The sequence below is a fragment of the Ooceraea biroi genome, chromosome 10, assembly GCF_003672135.1.
Source record: "Ooceraea biroi isolate clonal line C1 chromosome 10, Obir_v5.4, whole genome shotgun sequence".
In the NCBI taxonomy this organism is placed as follows: domain Eukaryota; kingdom Metazoa; phylum Arthropoda; class Insecta; order Hymenoptera; family Formicidae; genus Ooceraea; species Ooceraea biroi.
Window position 1 is genome coordinate 2,904,965 of NC_039515.1, and position 15,201 is coordinate 2,920,165.

At 42.4% G+C, this 15,201-nt stretch overlaps 2 protein-coding genes across 3 annotated transcripts in view; both read left to right on the plus strand.

The window, feature by feature from the left end:
* The window catches only part of LOC105278473 (transmembrane protein 132C), an 89,376-nt gene that overhangs the window by 41,262 nt on the left and 32,913 nt on the right, over nt 1-15,201 (plus strand). The gene's annotated exons all lie outside the window — the stretch shown is intronic.
* On the plus strand, nt 8,020-15,097 carry LOC109610894. The gene is made up of 4 exons (XM_020031263.2): nt 8,020-8,992; nt 10,944-11,186; nt 11,935-12,163; nt 14,521-15,097. Exons 1-4 carry the CDS (start codon nt 8,666-8,668, stop codon nt 14,925-14,927), a joined length of 1,206 nt encoding a protein of 401 aa, XP_019886822.2. The 5' UTR covers nt 8,020-8,665; the 3' UTR covers nt 14,928-15,097.

The following is a 15,201-nucleotide window of genomic DNA, read 5'->3' on the forward strand; positions in this document are numbered from 1 at the left end:
TGATTTCCGCGTCGCCGTTAAATCAATCTAATGGCCTGCTTTACACTCCGACACACGCATATTCTGACGTTAACGCGCGTATAATACTAACGCGGTGCTCGTCGGAATTTCACGAGGGCCGATCATGAGTGTCGGGTGACGATTTTGCGTTCATTAACGAGCGTTATAAATTTCGTTTGTATCGCGTAGCGATACGACGCTGCTCGATTAACGAGCGCGCATCAACACCGCAGTGTCTGTGAATCTAATGTGCGCGCGGATTATGCCAGCGAGCAGGGGGACGGTCGGGGAGAGGGTTGAAGTTCTCGATCGACGCACCTCCGCGCTTTGAGACACCAGCGCCGTCTCTCTTGTTGCGTCGTACGTTCAGGCGGCTTTGCCACCCCCGCATTTCATACTGGCGTAACTGCGCCTCGTATTTTCGGCGAAATGCCTGATCCGCCTCGTCACCCCGTCAGTCGCGCTCGTTTTTGACTTGCTTGTCTATGACTTGCCGCCTGCACCGCACTAGCGGTATGATAAATTAAACACTCGTGCGCTTCTCGAAATCCCTCGGTTTTCTCTCATTTCTCGTTCCCCGTTCTACGGTCGGATTGTCGCGATGCGCTTTACATAAACTTGTATCAGGCCATGCATGGAAAAATTCGATTTAGAGATCGGAATTTGATCAATTAAAGCATTGGCTACATTTTTATTAGCCAAACTCCAATCTTCAAGTCGCCATCTCAATGTCCAACGCGTGATTCGATACGCTTTATATTCGTCGTAAAAGTGAGTGGATCGGGATCTGATATTGATATATTTCGCGGTCCAAGATTTCAAGCCTCGTTTTTTTGAATTCACCCATGAACCCAAGTATCCGGAGTCTTTGAGCGTTAGAAGATGCAAGATCAGGAGTTTCAGAGATACGTATCGCTCGTATGTACGAGGTGGTTTGGGAAGGGGGAGGTGATCCGCGCCCGGGAAACGATCGAGGAACACTCCGCGAAGCGGGAAACGGTAACGACGAAATCGAGTTAGAGCGGTTATCCGCTTCTGCGAGGGCGGAAGAATATTTATTGTAGCGGGCGGAGCACGTGTGACTTTGCACGCGCGCGATGTTTTGCACGTCATTTTTCCGGGCGGTTCCACGTCTCCGCGAAGCCGGATCTCTCTCTTTCTTCTTTTTTTTTTCTGGCTTTTTTTGAAAGTTCCGGAAGCGCGTCACGGCGACGCGTCCCAGGAAGGCTGTTGAACCTGCCTGCCGCGCGCTTTTTCCTTATCCCGAGACGCGGAATTACTTTCGGCCGTACGTGCGCGATAAGCTTACGCGAGCGTATGCCGGTACAGCGCAGCGTGACGGAAAATGGACGCGCGCGAGCGCGAGCACGTCTATTTTCGCTCCCCGGTCACGTAACCACCGCGAACGAGCGAGCGAGCGGACGTACATTATGCGTTACCTTATACTCGCTCTATGCGGTATTCATCTCGCTCGGTCGCGACGCACGATGATGTTCCATGCCTATCGAATGACGAGGCGCCTTAATCAGCCGTCGTTTTAATGCACGTTAACACGAGTCTATAGTTGCGTCCCTCGTGCAGATCCTTCGAGCTGGCTCGGGTTTAATTTAACCATTCACCGAGATTACGTTTAACAAACATGGAATAGCATCGTGTTTGGCACGGGTATTATTACAACGAGACAAGTATCGTCTTGTTTACCTTGTAGGATTTCAATATCGAGCTCTTTGTCGTAGATATTGATTGTGTTGGGCACATTGTTGTTGAGTATTATTGAATATTCTTACATTTATCTGAAGAAAACACTCTTTTTGCGACAATGAACATGCGGGAAATTAATCTGCAAACGTTTATTGGAATGATAAAAGAATGACTTAAAATACTTATGAGATAGCAATCGCTATCTCATCAGATTTTTTATTTTTGCTAAAAGTACTATGATACATATCCTTTAATATCAAGAGTGCATCAAATTCACTAAAACTAAAATTAAAATTTGTTAATATATTTATAAACGTTACGCTTTATGTACAATTATATGTACACACTAAGCGTAAATCGCTCAATAATTAAATTAATAATAAAAAAAGAAGGAACAAATAACTGTCTGGGTCGACGTGATTTTCTTGGTGACACGTGTCGGCAAGTGCAACGCGTTGCGCGCAAAAAAAATGCTAATGTAGAGGAATTTCAGTCATGTCAATGCCGCGAAGAACGTGCTATGCAAATGCGCTTTATGTCGGGGGGGTGTCCATCGTGCTCGCTAGTGCAATCTGTGCACCGACGACGTATACAATGATGCACCTGATGCTACGTGTAATTACCGGTGTCACTGCGGGGTGATTTAGCCGCGCTGTATAATTAGCCTTAACTCTAATAACCGGCGACTTGGTCGATTCACGGACGTTGTCCGGCGTTCACGAACGCGAATCTTGCGATTGCGTTGGGCTACCGCGCGAAATGAAATCTCTCGCGGTTATTTGGACCGACGGAAAGTCCGAAATATTAGTGCACATTAATTCACCCCGCTAACCATGAATCTAGTGTGTGTCGCGAAATATAATGTGCACTCTAATAAGCGTACGTGCATCGCTCGCAGTTCACTAATTATTTTATTAGTCGTGGTGCTTTCCAGCTTTCAGCTCTTAACGTATATTAGCCGAAATTAATTACACAAATGGTCCGCACAGTTCGTTCGTCTCTCTCTCTGTCAGCTGAACATATGTTTTCTACGTACAGAGCAGCAAATTAAAATTGCGATTTTCCACTGGTCTGCGGCGCAATGTTCTATAAAATACACAGCGCCGCGACGATATTGTCTCTCGAGCTTTAATGACAGATGATCATTGATGAACACGAAATCGATTTATCGTTTGTGGAGATTTCCGTGTAAACGCGCGAGTTAAAATACTGAAAAAGTTTCACTGGAATTTTTAAGTAGAAAGTAAACTTTTATTATTTGACTATATCTCGGAGAAGCTTTGCACACTCTACTTAAAAAATTAAGTAACCTCTTAAGGAACAGAGTATCTCGAGTATTCCAATTTTCGAACATTTTAAGGAGATAAAAAAATATCTTGTTGAACGTAAAGGTGTTATCTCCGTGGTGTGTGTGCCGTAATAAAGGAAGAGCTATAGTACGCGAATCCACTTTCTATGTAAAACTAGCCCCCTGGCACAGTAATTTTACAAATTTACCTTCCGGATTTTGTACCTGCACTTTTTTTCCCCCGGCGATATTAGTTATTAAAGCCGCGCCGTTTCGCCTCGTGCAACTGTTGCAGCCGTATGCATTACGCCGTCGATTCATCGTCGGCACCCCCATCCACCTCCTCAAGGCGATATCAGATGCAGCGTGGTGCAGTGGCACAAGCGCCGTGGCACTTGCGGCTATAGGCGCCGGAAGTGCACGTATATGGTAGCCGGGTGGCTTGCCCTCCACAATTACTTGCACGGAAACTCGCGAAAGCAGGTCGAAGAACGGCAAAGTTGTCGGCTCTCGCCATCTTTTCGCATTGTTTATGCAGGTGAGCGAGTCAAAAGTCATTGCCTCCAGTCGTACGTAACGACGATGCATTATCACTCCCGAATACCTACGAAGTTCGAGGAGAGAATTCTCTTGCTCGGAAAACCTCTTGCTATTGCACGATAAAACGTTGATAAAATTTCGTTTATATTATATATATATATATATATATATACAGATGCGCCTTTCGCATGATTTTCTTCGAAGATTCTTCAACCGACGCACAGAAAAATCAGATGACACTTGCGCCTTTCGCGAAAGATCTAAGATATCATATCGCATGGAAGCATTTCGTGCGCGTTTAGACGCGCAAGATTCTCGTGAATAAAATTTCAATATTCGGATCCACGCACACATGGTGAGACATTTATTTTCTGCTTTAACGCTTAGCCGAGCGCAGTTAAAACGTTCGCTCGAGACGTCCTAATAATTCAGCCAGCTCCGTTTGCAATCCGCTCGCGCACATAAATTCTATCGTCGTCGTCGTTGCCGCTATTAGTACACGATTTCGTCGTCCAACGGACAATCGTGACCACAAAGTTCCGACTGCATGCACTGCACTGTTGCTAAAAGCGGTTCAGAAAGAGGCTCTACATCGGAAGCGAATGATTCATCGGTTCCGATTGATATCCGTCCGTTCGCCGCGTTCGTTTGGCCGCGTGTTTCATTTCTTTTTTGCCTCTTTATGGTCAAACGCAGGCAGAAGGCCGATCAACCAACAGTGGCTTCGAGCATCACGAGTTTTACGATACTTATCACTCCCCGCGCGGATCCCGCATTGAAGCTTCATTCAATGGACGATTGACGCCCCGGACGACGACGTCGGCGTCCCGGCGCCGGTCGTACCAAGGTCGTTCCCGGAGGACGAAATTGCTTCCGCTCGCTGTTTGAACAGGCAGCCTCCGATATTCGTGCCGAGTTTGCGGAGGGAACGATGCGCTGCGTATAACGCGGGGGTTGCGAAGGGTGTGCTCTTTTTCCGCGGCGGCGCGGCCAGCCTCCCGATCGATCGATTGAAAACTATTCCAGCGATTACGCTGCAAGATGCATGTCGATGGAGATCAGAGCGTATCGGACGTATGTCCGAGAAGAGAGAAGAATGGAGATATTTCCGAATGGGGAGTGGAACTGTTCTCCAGGAAATTATGCTCTCGGTTATTCTGTAGATTCTAATTATTAAACTGGCTGATAAGCGTACTGGTGCAGTAACAACGCCTTGTGAAAAGGACCCCGCACCAACTTTATGGAAATTGGCTCTCGGCGGATTTTGATGAAATTTTGAGAGAAGGTCCAGTTCAACTTCCTGATCAAAAGTATATACAGGGTGTCCCGGGTTTTAACCGACAAACTGCGGGAGCATATTCTACTAGTGGAAATAAGAAAAAATTCTTATATCGAGTTTGCTTGAAATGCTTTATTACAAAGTTATAAACCAATATTGAAAAGAAATATGAGATAAGTAACAACGGATTTTTTCACAAAAATAAAAATTATCTACGCAATGATTTAGTGACGCATTTCAAAATGTTGTCCTTGCACATCGATACAAGCTGGACATCGACGTAGTACAGAATTTGTTACGGTACGACATTCCTGAAAATTTTGTTGCATCTCAGTAACTGAATTAGTAATTCGTTGCTTTTAAATCTATATCTGGCTTACTCCTCCTGATTAGGGAAAATCTAACGTTGATACTCTCGTACCGGGCAGGCTTCGGTGCATTTTCCGTCACAAGGAAATCCGTTACACGAAATACTGAATATCTACGTGTATTCCGTCCATTGATTTGAAAACACTTTTGGCATTCTGATAGTAATTACTAGTTGACACGACGATTGAAATCTAACAGCTACTGTTGTGAAAGTAACAATCATACTGAATCGTTTCAACATAGTGAACATGAATACATGTGAATACACATAACATAAACATCTTCGACCTTCCAAATTCTATACTATGTTCCGTTGTTACTTATCTCATATTTCTTTTCAATATTGGTTTATAACTTTGTAATAAAGCATTTCTAAGCAAACTCGATATAAGAATTTTTTCTTATTTCCACTAGTAGGATATGCTCCCGCAGTTTGTCGGTTAAAACCCGGGACACCCTGTATATACTATATGTGTATATGCGACCGTGAATATGGGAACCATGAATTTTGGTAGTAGAACGTACAATTGGGCCCGATCTCGTTCAATCAAACGCAAGGCCCAATCGACAGACAAGGCCCAAGTGGAGAAAATGTCACCTTGGGTATTCGTATTATTGAGCACTCCCATAAACACTACCCAGCAATATCCTAAATCATAATTCATGATATTCTTAGGTAATAGTCTTCTTTACCGTGAATCCGCTGTTATTTCCCTTTTGGGGCTTTCCAGGGCCCAAATACTGCTTTAAATGGAGTTGGGCCCATGAGAACTTTTGATCAGGAAGTTGAACTGGACCTTTTCCCAAAATTTCATCAAAATCCGCTGAGAGCCAATTTCCATAAAGTTGGTGCGGGGTTCTTTCCCATTAATTCTTCATGGAAAAAATTTTTTAGTAAAATATCGATATTTCAAAAAGGTATCATACACTATGATCTGGCTAGCAAGTACATATAGCTATAAAATATTAAAAATTATAATACGAGATTAATTATAATATGAATAACTGTAAGAACATTTTTTGTACATAGGTAGTACATTTTTATTATAACATGCGGTTATACAATGTAGAAAAATTTTAATTATACGTCAGTCACGAGATACAAATATGGCAACCCTTATTCCTAGCGTGATATATTATTCAACAAAATCTCACCATATGTTCCGGTGTGTAAATAAATTTGCGATTCCCGTTTATCCTGTATTATTCCCTGCGACTTTATCATTTCGCCGCTCTCGAAACAAAGCCTCCATTAAAGCGTATTGGATTAATCGGGAATTTAGAGCTGAGCGTCGGAAGTAGTTACTTATCTGTACGTTTAATCCCCTCGATTCGCTCAATGCCCGTCAATTACCGGCAGATCGCTAATTAAATGCTCGATAGAGTATTTGAGCGGAAGAAGAGATCAAAGACGAATCGTTCCATTTGCGGCGTTTCTTTTTTAACGCACGCCGGAAGGCATCGCGGAATGACGGTGAGCGGTGGGCTGAATACGAACGTTTCATTTATGCACCGTGACAAAAGCGGCAGTGCGGCCGTATCGAGAAATGTATATGTGTCGAGGCATGGGTAATAGAATGAGGGTCGCAGTAATGCGAGGGTGGAATGGGGTCGGATCGATCATTGAATCTGACGGCGGAGGACAGTGGCGGTGGCGGGCGTTCGATTTCCAGAGGGCTGTCGATCTCTGTTGTTTGCCCAGTGCCATTTGTATTCCATTGAGAGTGTCGGAGGTGGTCGGCGTATTGGTCTTATTGTTCCAGGTAATTCATCGAGCTTTCATTCGCGTTTGTAAAAATATTGACGATATGTACTCGGTGTGTACATTCGTTGCAACCGGACGATTGCGCGCTCGTGTCTCAAACGTTACGTGCAAATTGTACCAAGTTGCTTTAGACGTTGCTTTTGGTCGTACGAAATGTTTATTGTTGGAGCTCGTGTGTTGATTGTATTGATTTCTTGAAACGTCACATCTTTTATTGACACTGAGATACGTAACTTGCGGATTTTTCTGAAAATGTTATTTTCAGAGCTATGAACTTTTCGCAGTTACTGCCACGAGCATTGATACTCTGTACATTAACTATGAATAACTGAATAACGAATAAATGAATGTAAAAAAATAATTAACATAACTGTGACATCTTTTAATATATATATATATATTTTTTTTTTTCATACTTAAAAACTAATGAATTTTCGCGAGCCACGTTTGCTATTTATATTCTTGTTTTAAAATTTATCCTTTTTATTATCATCAAATATTATGTGAATAATATTCCTTTGAATTTAGAATTTTGTGTTATGCAACATTATAATATGATTTGTTTCGAAATGTGAATCATTTAGCAGTGATTGTTAATATATTTTAATTATAGGAAAATTTTCAAAGTTAAAAACTTCCATTATTTCTAAATTGTTCATTTGATATTATAATAAAGTGAGAATTATTAAGTGTGATATTTTCGATAATTAATATCGTATTTTAATTTATTACATTCATGTTACTCGTATATGTTGTACAATATGATGTGTCAAGATAATGATTACGTCATGCATTATTACATCAACTTGCACTCGTTGCTCAAGCATTTCATCATAAAATTATTACAAACTTCAGAAATAAATATGTTAATGGATGCATATATATATATATATATATATATATATATATATATAATTCTAACAGATATCTTGAATCTTGAATGAAAAGATATTAAAAGTAAGACACCTGGAAATCGAATCGATTAGTTAAAATTTAAAGGCTCTCAGCATGTATTGTAAAGATAAACTCGTTCATGGAATGGATGATGGTTATTGCATCTTCAGTTCATTAAAGTGTTAAATTCTTTATAGGAGACTTTGCGGAACTTTCTATGAACTGCAAGAATCTTCCAAATTATGATATAAAATTTCTTTGTAAAACTAGAGATATAGCCTATTGGATTATTCATGATCTCTTCTTCGAATTACGTATATTTAAATAAATCTTATATACTATTTTGCCAAGCAATATGTAACAAAATTATGTATTACAAAATTAGCTTTTTGTGTACAATGAACTAAACCGAAGATAAAATTCTTTTGGGTCTTAAAAAATCGTTGTTTTTGTTACATTAAAATTGTATCGTAGTTCTATCGCCAGACTCAACATTATAATAAAATCTCTATGAAATTCTCAAAATAGTATAAACCGATTACTATATATTAGATTACTCAAAAAAGATTCAAATGATGCTGAAATATTTAACATTTCTTTATTCGTAGGAACTAACGCAAAGTATTAAAATTATATATTAAACGTACAATGAATAATTATACATATCCGAAGAAAAACCGACTTGATTCACTATTTGTGTGTTACCACTCCTGAGTGACAAGACTCTGGAGAGTAGCCAGGATTCGCAAAACCGTACACAGGCTTCCGTACATCCGTGCACAGCTGCTCTCCGTACATCCTACCGACATTTCCTCAAAGAAAATGAAATATGACAACGGCAGAGGAATGGCCCCGTTGGCGGCTCCGCGAATCAATCGAATCGCTCAACGTCGAATCTCGTTTCCCGTTCGTCTCTTGTCAAGCTTCCTTCCGCCTGTCTTGGCCTTCACTCCGGTCCTTGCGCTCTGCGCGCGGAATGTCAGATCCGCAGACCGAGCGGATTTACTGCGCCCAGCAAATAAACATACCGCCGACGTTTCCACGGATTCTCAAGCACTACGCAAAGGCGGCGATCCGCACGCAGCCTCACGATCTTCTGCGATGGACCGCCGCGTATTTCCGCGCCCTGGCGAACGGAGAGGTGCCCCCGGCGAAAGTACGTTTCCCTTTTTTCGCGCAAACACGTCGTCCGCCGCGAAAGCTACGCAACTTCCTTTTCAATTCGTATTACCTTTCCGCGGATCCATTATTCATCGTACGACGCCCGCAAACTTTGTATTATAGAGGAAGCTTAGTCTTCGAGAGCCGATGGAAAAATTCGGAACTTCTCAAAAGCGCGAATTCTTAAATGTTAACAATGCGTCTTATGTAACTTTGTTGCGCGAAACATTTCTCGACATTACATGTTTCTTTAATAGTGGAGCTTGCTTTTTGCAATGAAGTGAATCTTTCCTCTACAAAAACATTGTGAGAACGTTTCAGTGAATATTTCATGCTGAGAAGAGAGAAAAACTCTCATAATAATATTCAGAATTCTCTATAATGTCTGCTATTATACTGTTTACTTTTTTTTTCTTGAATATATTCATTTTAGTCTGTCCAATTTAAATAGTTAATAGGAAAGCATGGTGAAAAATATTTCTGATAATATCGCTCGTGCAAAGTAAAAATTAATCAAAATTCCACGCGCGCCAATCGAGGAACTAGCGCTCTTGCGAATATTCATTATTACACAATGTTATTCGTGAAGCGGGTCAAAGTGAAGCACGTTCATCTCGAAGAGTTCTTCCGTCGGCGTTCTTCGAACGGATGTCTGTAATTATAAGTTTGCGTAATTTTAGTTGTGAGATAACAACATTAAAGAGAAGTTACGAACCGGCGCGAGGCGCGATCTTTCTCTCTCACGATTGATCGTTGATTAAAAGTTAAAATTTGCGCTGCCAGAATATGTTTAAGAATTCAATGAAACTGAAAATCAATTCTATCGCGGAGTCGAATTAATTCTTAAACGTGTGCCGCGATGTTTTGCGTGTGAATCGTTTTTCTCGTAATTAGATTAACCGATATCATTGTCCGTGTTATCGGTATTTATTCATGCGTGTTACCGACAAATTCGCAAACTTCGGTCTTTATGTAACGCGGCTTAATAAATAAAATTGTTGCAACGATTGACAAAATTAATTCGATGGCTACTAAAGCTTTTTGCAAGGCCGATGCTTTTATTGACACTATTGGTATTTTATATTTTGTTCACAGTTTGCGCTCGATACGTTTAAATCTTCTGTGAAAGTTTCTAAATTTATTTAACTTCTACTTGTCATGAATTAAATGTCACGCACGCATACACACACACACACATACACACATATGCATTACTTTGCTGGTGAAAAGTTTATTTCCAATTAGCGCTCGAACAAGCACTGTTTTATCTTTGCTTTGCCTCACCAAAACTTTTTGATGTAAAATGTTAAATAACTTCTTAATTACGGTACGGTTTAAGCATTCACGAACATAAAATTGATTTCAATTTCGTGAAATTACACATCACCAAAGAATTGAAGCGATGCAACCTTCATGAAACATCCATTTCCTATATCTCTCTCTCTGCTCTCTCTCTCCTCTTTCTCGACATCTATATATTTTACCGTTTAATTTACAACGCAAATAATCCAATTTGTAGCTGTTATTCAACACGTGCGTGCGTTATCACTGTTAACCAAAATTCCTCTGCTTATCTGTGGCATTTCGTGCTACCATGCAGCTGACACGCGACACCTGCTTAGAGCGCGATATTTCCGGTCTACGTACGTAGATCTCTCAGAATAGAGAGCAAGCGAAATAGAGAGTGTATGTAAGAGAAACGAGGAGAGGGAGAGAAATTGGAAGACAAATATCAGCGTAATTCACACTCCTGGGAGCGTGAAGCGCGCGGTGGAAATGTCGCGTCTAGCGACAGCGAAACCGGTTCATAGCACCTCCGCTTCGCCGCGTTTGTGCATTGTATGTGCGGCGGGCATTATCGATGACCAGACACGGCCATTGCAAGACTATCCAGCTGATAACTAACCATGAACAATTCCGGTGGTCGCCGATATTGTGTCCTGTAGGAGAGACTGGAATATCCGCCCTTTGCACACCCTTCGGGCATCACGCCCGGCTACCTGAGAACCTTACTCAACCGATACGGTCACGTGGACAAGGTCTCGCTGAGGGCCCTTCTGCAGGACTGGCAAGGGCTGGACCTGCCCGAGACGAGGCTTTATCAGCTCTTCGTGGTCGCCGGTTTATCGGATAAAGAATACTGTGACTTCTATCGATTCCTCGCCGTTGCCTGCGGATTTTTAGGAAACGTGAGTTTACAGACGCTATTAGCGAGACACTATCTCTTCGGCGCGTTTCATTGAGTTTGTATGAGAATGGAATTTTTATTCGGACAAAAGCGCCGCATATACGTTCGAAAAGATCTTTATTTATTGTGGGATTGTGGATCAAATGGGGAAATACAAGCCGTATAGAGCGTTCAAAAAATGGAGAATTAACACGACGCGATGGTACGCACGATGTAATGGTAATTGAAAAACGATTGGATATTATTGGCTGGTACGTCAGCGTAGAAATCTACACTGTGCGAAGTTGCAATTTAGAACAAGCTGAAAGTGATGCAGCAACTCTTGCTGGATAAATTTTGTCTGTACAAAAATCGGCAGCTGTCAACGTCCGATTTTTTTCGAAGGACTATTAACTACGCTGAACGTTCCAGAGAAACAGATTAGAATTGCAGTTAATTAAAATGCCTGTTAGAATGGATATGTACTTTTAAAATGATAAACGAACGTTACACAAAATTTAAAAATAGCTGCAAAGAGCCTAAAATTCTTGTTCTATTTTTCACATACAATTAGACGTGACATTCGACGCGAGTTTAAAGATACATGCACTCGAGAGGCTGTCATCGAAATTTCATAAGTAATTCGTCTTATCACGAAAATAACATTTTATTACACATTGTTGGTCACGTAGATCAGTCCGCGAGTTAAGTAGCGCTGTTAATCGCGTCTGACGGCGCTTGTAATTCACGGCCTGTTACGCCCGCTTCAGAATCTGCTCGAGACGATGATATACGTGTGCGAGTTACTGACGCGCGAGCCGGAAGGCGGCTCGGCCATGGTACCTCTGAGGATTTTCTTGGATCTCTACGGATATCTGGCGGATCTCGATTGCAGCGGCAACCTTCTTCGCCACTGCAAAGTCGGACCCGGTGCAGAGAAGCCGTTTGCCTCGGAGCTGTCGTCCGGCACGATCGATTCAACGACGAAGGCCCGCAGCTGCGAGTTCGCAGCGACGAAGGAGAAGGTATCGCCAATCGCGCAACGTTTCGCTTCCGGTTGAATAAAACATCCGTGACGTCGGTCCGCGTTTAGTAACGGAGCAGTAACTTCGTTTCACTTGATCGGGTCGCGAAAGATTCTCCTCGGCCCTGGAGGAGAAGACCGTTAATGAGACAGTTTTGGAGTATCTCCTAGCCATTTCTCCTAGTCCACGTCGCTGCCGGGGGATTTGCAGTCGTAATGAGGATCGTGATAAAGATTACGTAAAAATTAATTGAGGAGAAAATGTTTGAAAGTGTATCTTGAAACTGGCGAATAGCGTGAGCACGTAACGTTGTCTACTGGGAAATTCGGAGCTCGCTTAGCTAGCGATGGAAAATTAAAGTTCCCATATAACTATGACATCATTCGTGACGTTCGATATACGATATACGATATACGATGTATGCAACGTGTAACAGTATAAAGCTATTTTCAGGAACAATCAAGCTATACACGTTTATTGTTGATGCACAGAGAGAGAGAGAGAGAGAGAAAGAGAGAGATTTGACTTACGATATGCATGACGGCAAGACACAGATTTGACGTTTATTTATAATATGCGCATGGTGAAGCTATTTCGGATGCAAGTATGTATAATGTAATAACGTGCGCTTTAAGCGAGCGGCACATTGTAATTTCGCAGCTATAATTATAATAAAGTTATAACACCGCGGCCTTCTCTGAAGAGAACAATGCGACGGACGGTTCATACATGTCTCTGCATATTTTATAATGATTTAATAATTGCGAGGTGCATTTTCCGTTCAGTGTGTAGTTAAAAGGAAGTCTCTGGCGGTGTTTTAATCTCCATGACACAGTTTTGTCTTGATTAATTATAACAAAATGATTCGGCAGCATTTAAATAACTAATTAATTAAGGCATTAATGTAGCACGCGAATAATTGTTTTGACGTACAGGCATTAAATTGGTGCCAATAATACAGCGTTAGACTGGAATAAACGGATGAAAATGTTGATACAGCAATGCGGCACAGTACAGCCGGCAAATTACAGGGCGTATAATAACGCGCATACGATGGATAAAATTTAATAAATTTCTCGAGTAAAATTTTGCCAATAAGCTCGCATACGCGCGGAATAAGCTGCTTTCATTGTACAACATCCACTCTGGCCTGCTAACTACTTCTCATTATAAGCAACGCTGCATATTTTATATACGCATTTGCGTTTCGGACTGCCCGGTTTTACGGAGCAAGCGAGAATTAACTGGCTCGCATAAAGATTACAGAAAATATTAACAGCTATGCTGCTCGACTCACCGCGCAAGTCACTTGGAAACTGTCGAATTAATGTCTTGCCTTCTGCATTTATTATTTATTATGCAGCGCTGCAATAACGTAAGAAGATTATCGTGGCGCTGCGCGAAATGCTATACGTACGTCGAACGTCACACCGTTCATCTTGAAGACGACTTAAAAACAGCACGACGAAACGGCACCGAGATACACCAACGCGTTAATTACTATCACGTTTAGCGAGATTCAAATCAATCGGGATAGATAGATGCCTTGCGAAACGTCGTTTCGACGTCGCATCTGGCAATCGACTTGCTTTCAATCAAAAACACGTGTCAGAAGGAGGCAAACAGCACCGACGAGGATGTTTGCGGAGAGACGTCGGGCGAGAAGCAACCCTCGGGAAGCTTCCTCGGGATCCTGAAGGATTACGGAGATGACCCGGCGCGCATCTCCGACGTCGACGCAGCCTCGGCGGGACAGTCTGTCGCCGGCGATAAAACCGAAATTGAGATCAAACCGATTGATCGTCACGTTTCCCGAGGAGGGAAAAGCGAGGTATGCCAGCCAGCAAGATGCGCGAGTAAACGCCGGTCGGTCGATCAGTCATTTCGAATTTTGTGGCCAGGCGATTACGTCGTAAAGTACTGTCATATTGTACACTACATATCGTACTTCCATCGACGTAGATCTGAAAAGTAGATTTTGATTTTGATGGGTTGCTGTTTGCGGTATCAGTATGCGCGCTGACATTGTAAACTGAAATTGAAAGTCAAACGTTTCCAAACACTTGGACTATTCTTCAGAATAGTGAATAGTCCTTCGAACGGCCCGCATATATTTTCCTACGTTTGTTCAGTTGACGCATTTGCTGAACAAATCGTTATACGCGAGATTCGAGTTACTCCGCAGCAATATCTTGTAGTCGCGAGCGACAAACGAGTGAAGGGAATCGTTTGTTTAGTCGGCGATCGGAACGGACGTGGAGAACCTCGCCGGTCCGTCGATCATCGATCACGCGGAGCGTCTTGCTGATGATCACGAGGGTCTTTCAAAAGGCGACGTCGACACTCGCGAAACGCCTGATGATTCATCGGAGTTTAACTTTGAAGACGTGGAGCAAGCGATCGACTACGACGAGACAACGACCGCATCGATCGATCTCGAGAGCTCGTTGGAGAAGACTTGTCGATGCGAACCTGAAAGCGACCCGATACCGCCGGATCCGCTGAAGGAGTTCTGGAACAGGATGCGGGAGGAAGTGGAGGCGGGACGTCTGGATGTGATCTTCCGAGTACCTGGGATCGGTCCGCCGGTATCGGTCGACCGTGTAACAGCCATTGGACTATGGCTGGCTGATTGTGCTCGTCGTCAGGAAGGTCTGGTCGGCCCGCGAAATATCCGGCACTTCCTCTGCCCGAATCTCGACGATGCTTTGGAGTGCGATTGCACGCAAGCAGCGTGAATCACTCGATACTCCCGAAGTATCTCAACACTGTGTTGCTAGCGATACCGGAATACGATGGGAGCGGTTGATAAGTGCTGTTTAATGAACCGCGAATTCTCTATGAGGCTTTATGTAATATACGTTGGTGATGCTGCATGAAAGATTAAACGGAAAAATGGATGTAAAAATTTTGTGACGGTTGGAAATAATTTTTATCTTCTTTTACATTTAAAATGAGACATCCACTGAATAATAATCGGTAACGCTTTATCATTTTTAATATTTCATATTT

Bases quoted from the DNA above. Each gene is read 5' to 3' on its own strand.
- LOC109610894 (XM_020031263.2), top strand. From the start codon at position 8,666: ATGACAACGGCAGAGGAATGGCCCCGTTGGCGGCTCCGCGAATCAATC. The intron at 8,993-10,943 runs GTACGTTTCCCT...TGTGTCCTGTAG, and splicing joins GAGAGGTGCCCCCGGCGAAA to GAGAGACTGGAATATCCGCC. The intron at 11,187-11,934 runs GTGAGTTTACAG...CGCCCGCTTCAG, and splicing joins CCTGCGGATTTTTAGGAAAC to AATCTGCTCGAGACGATGAT.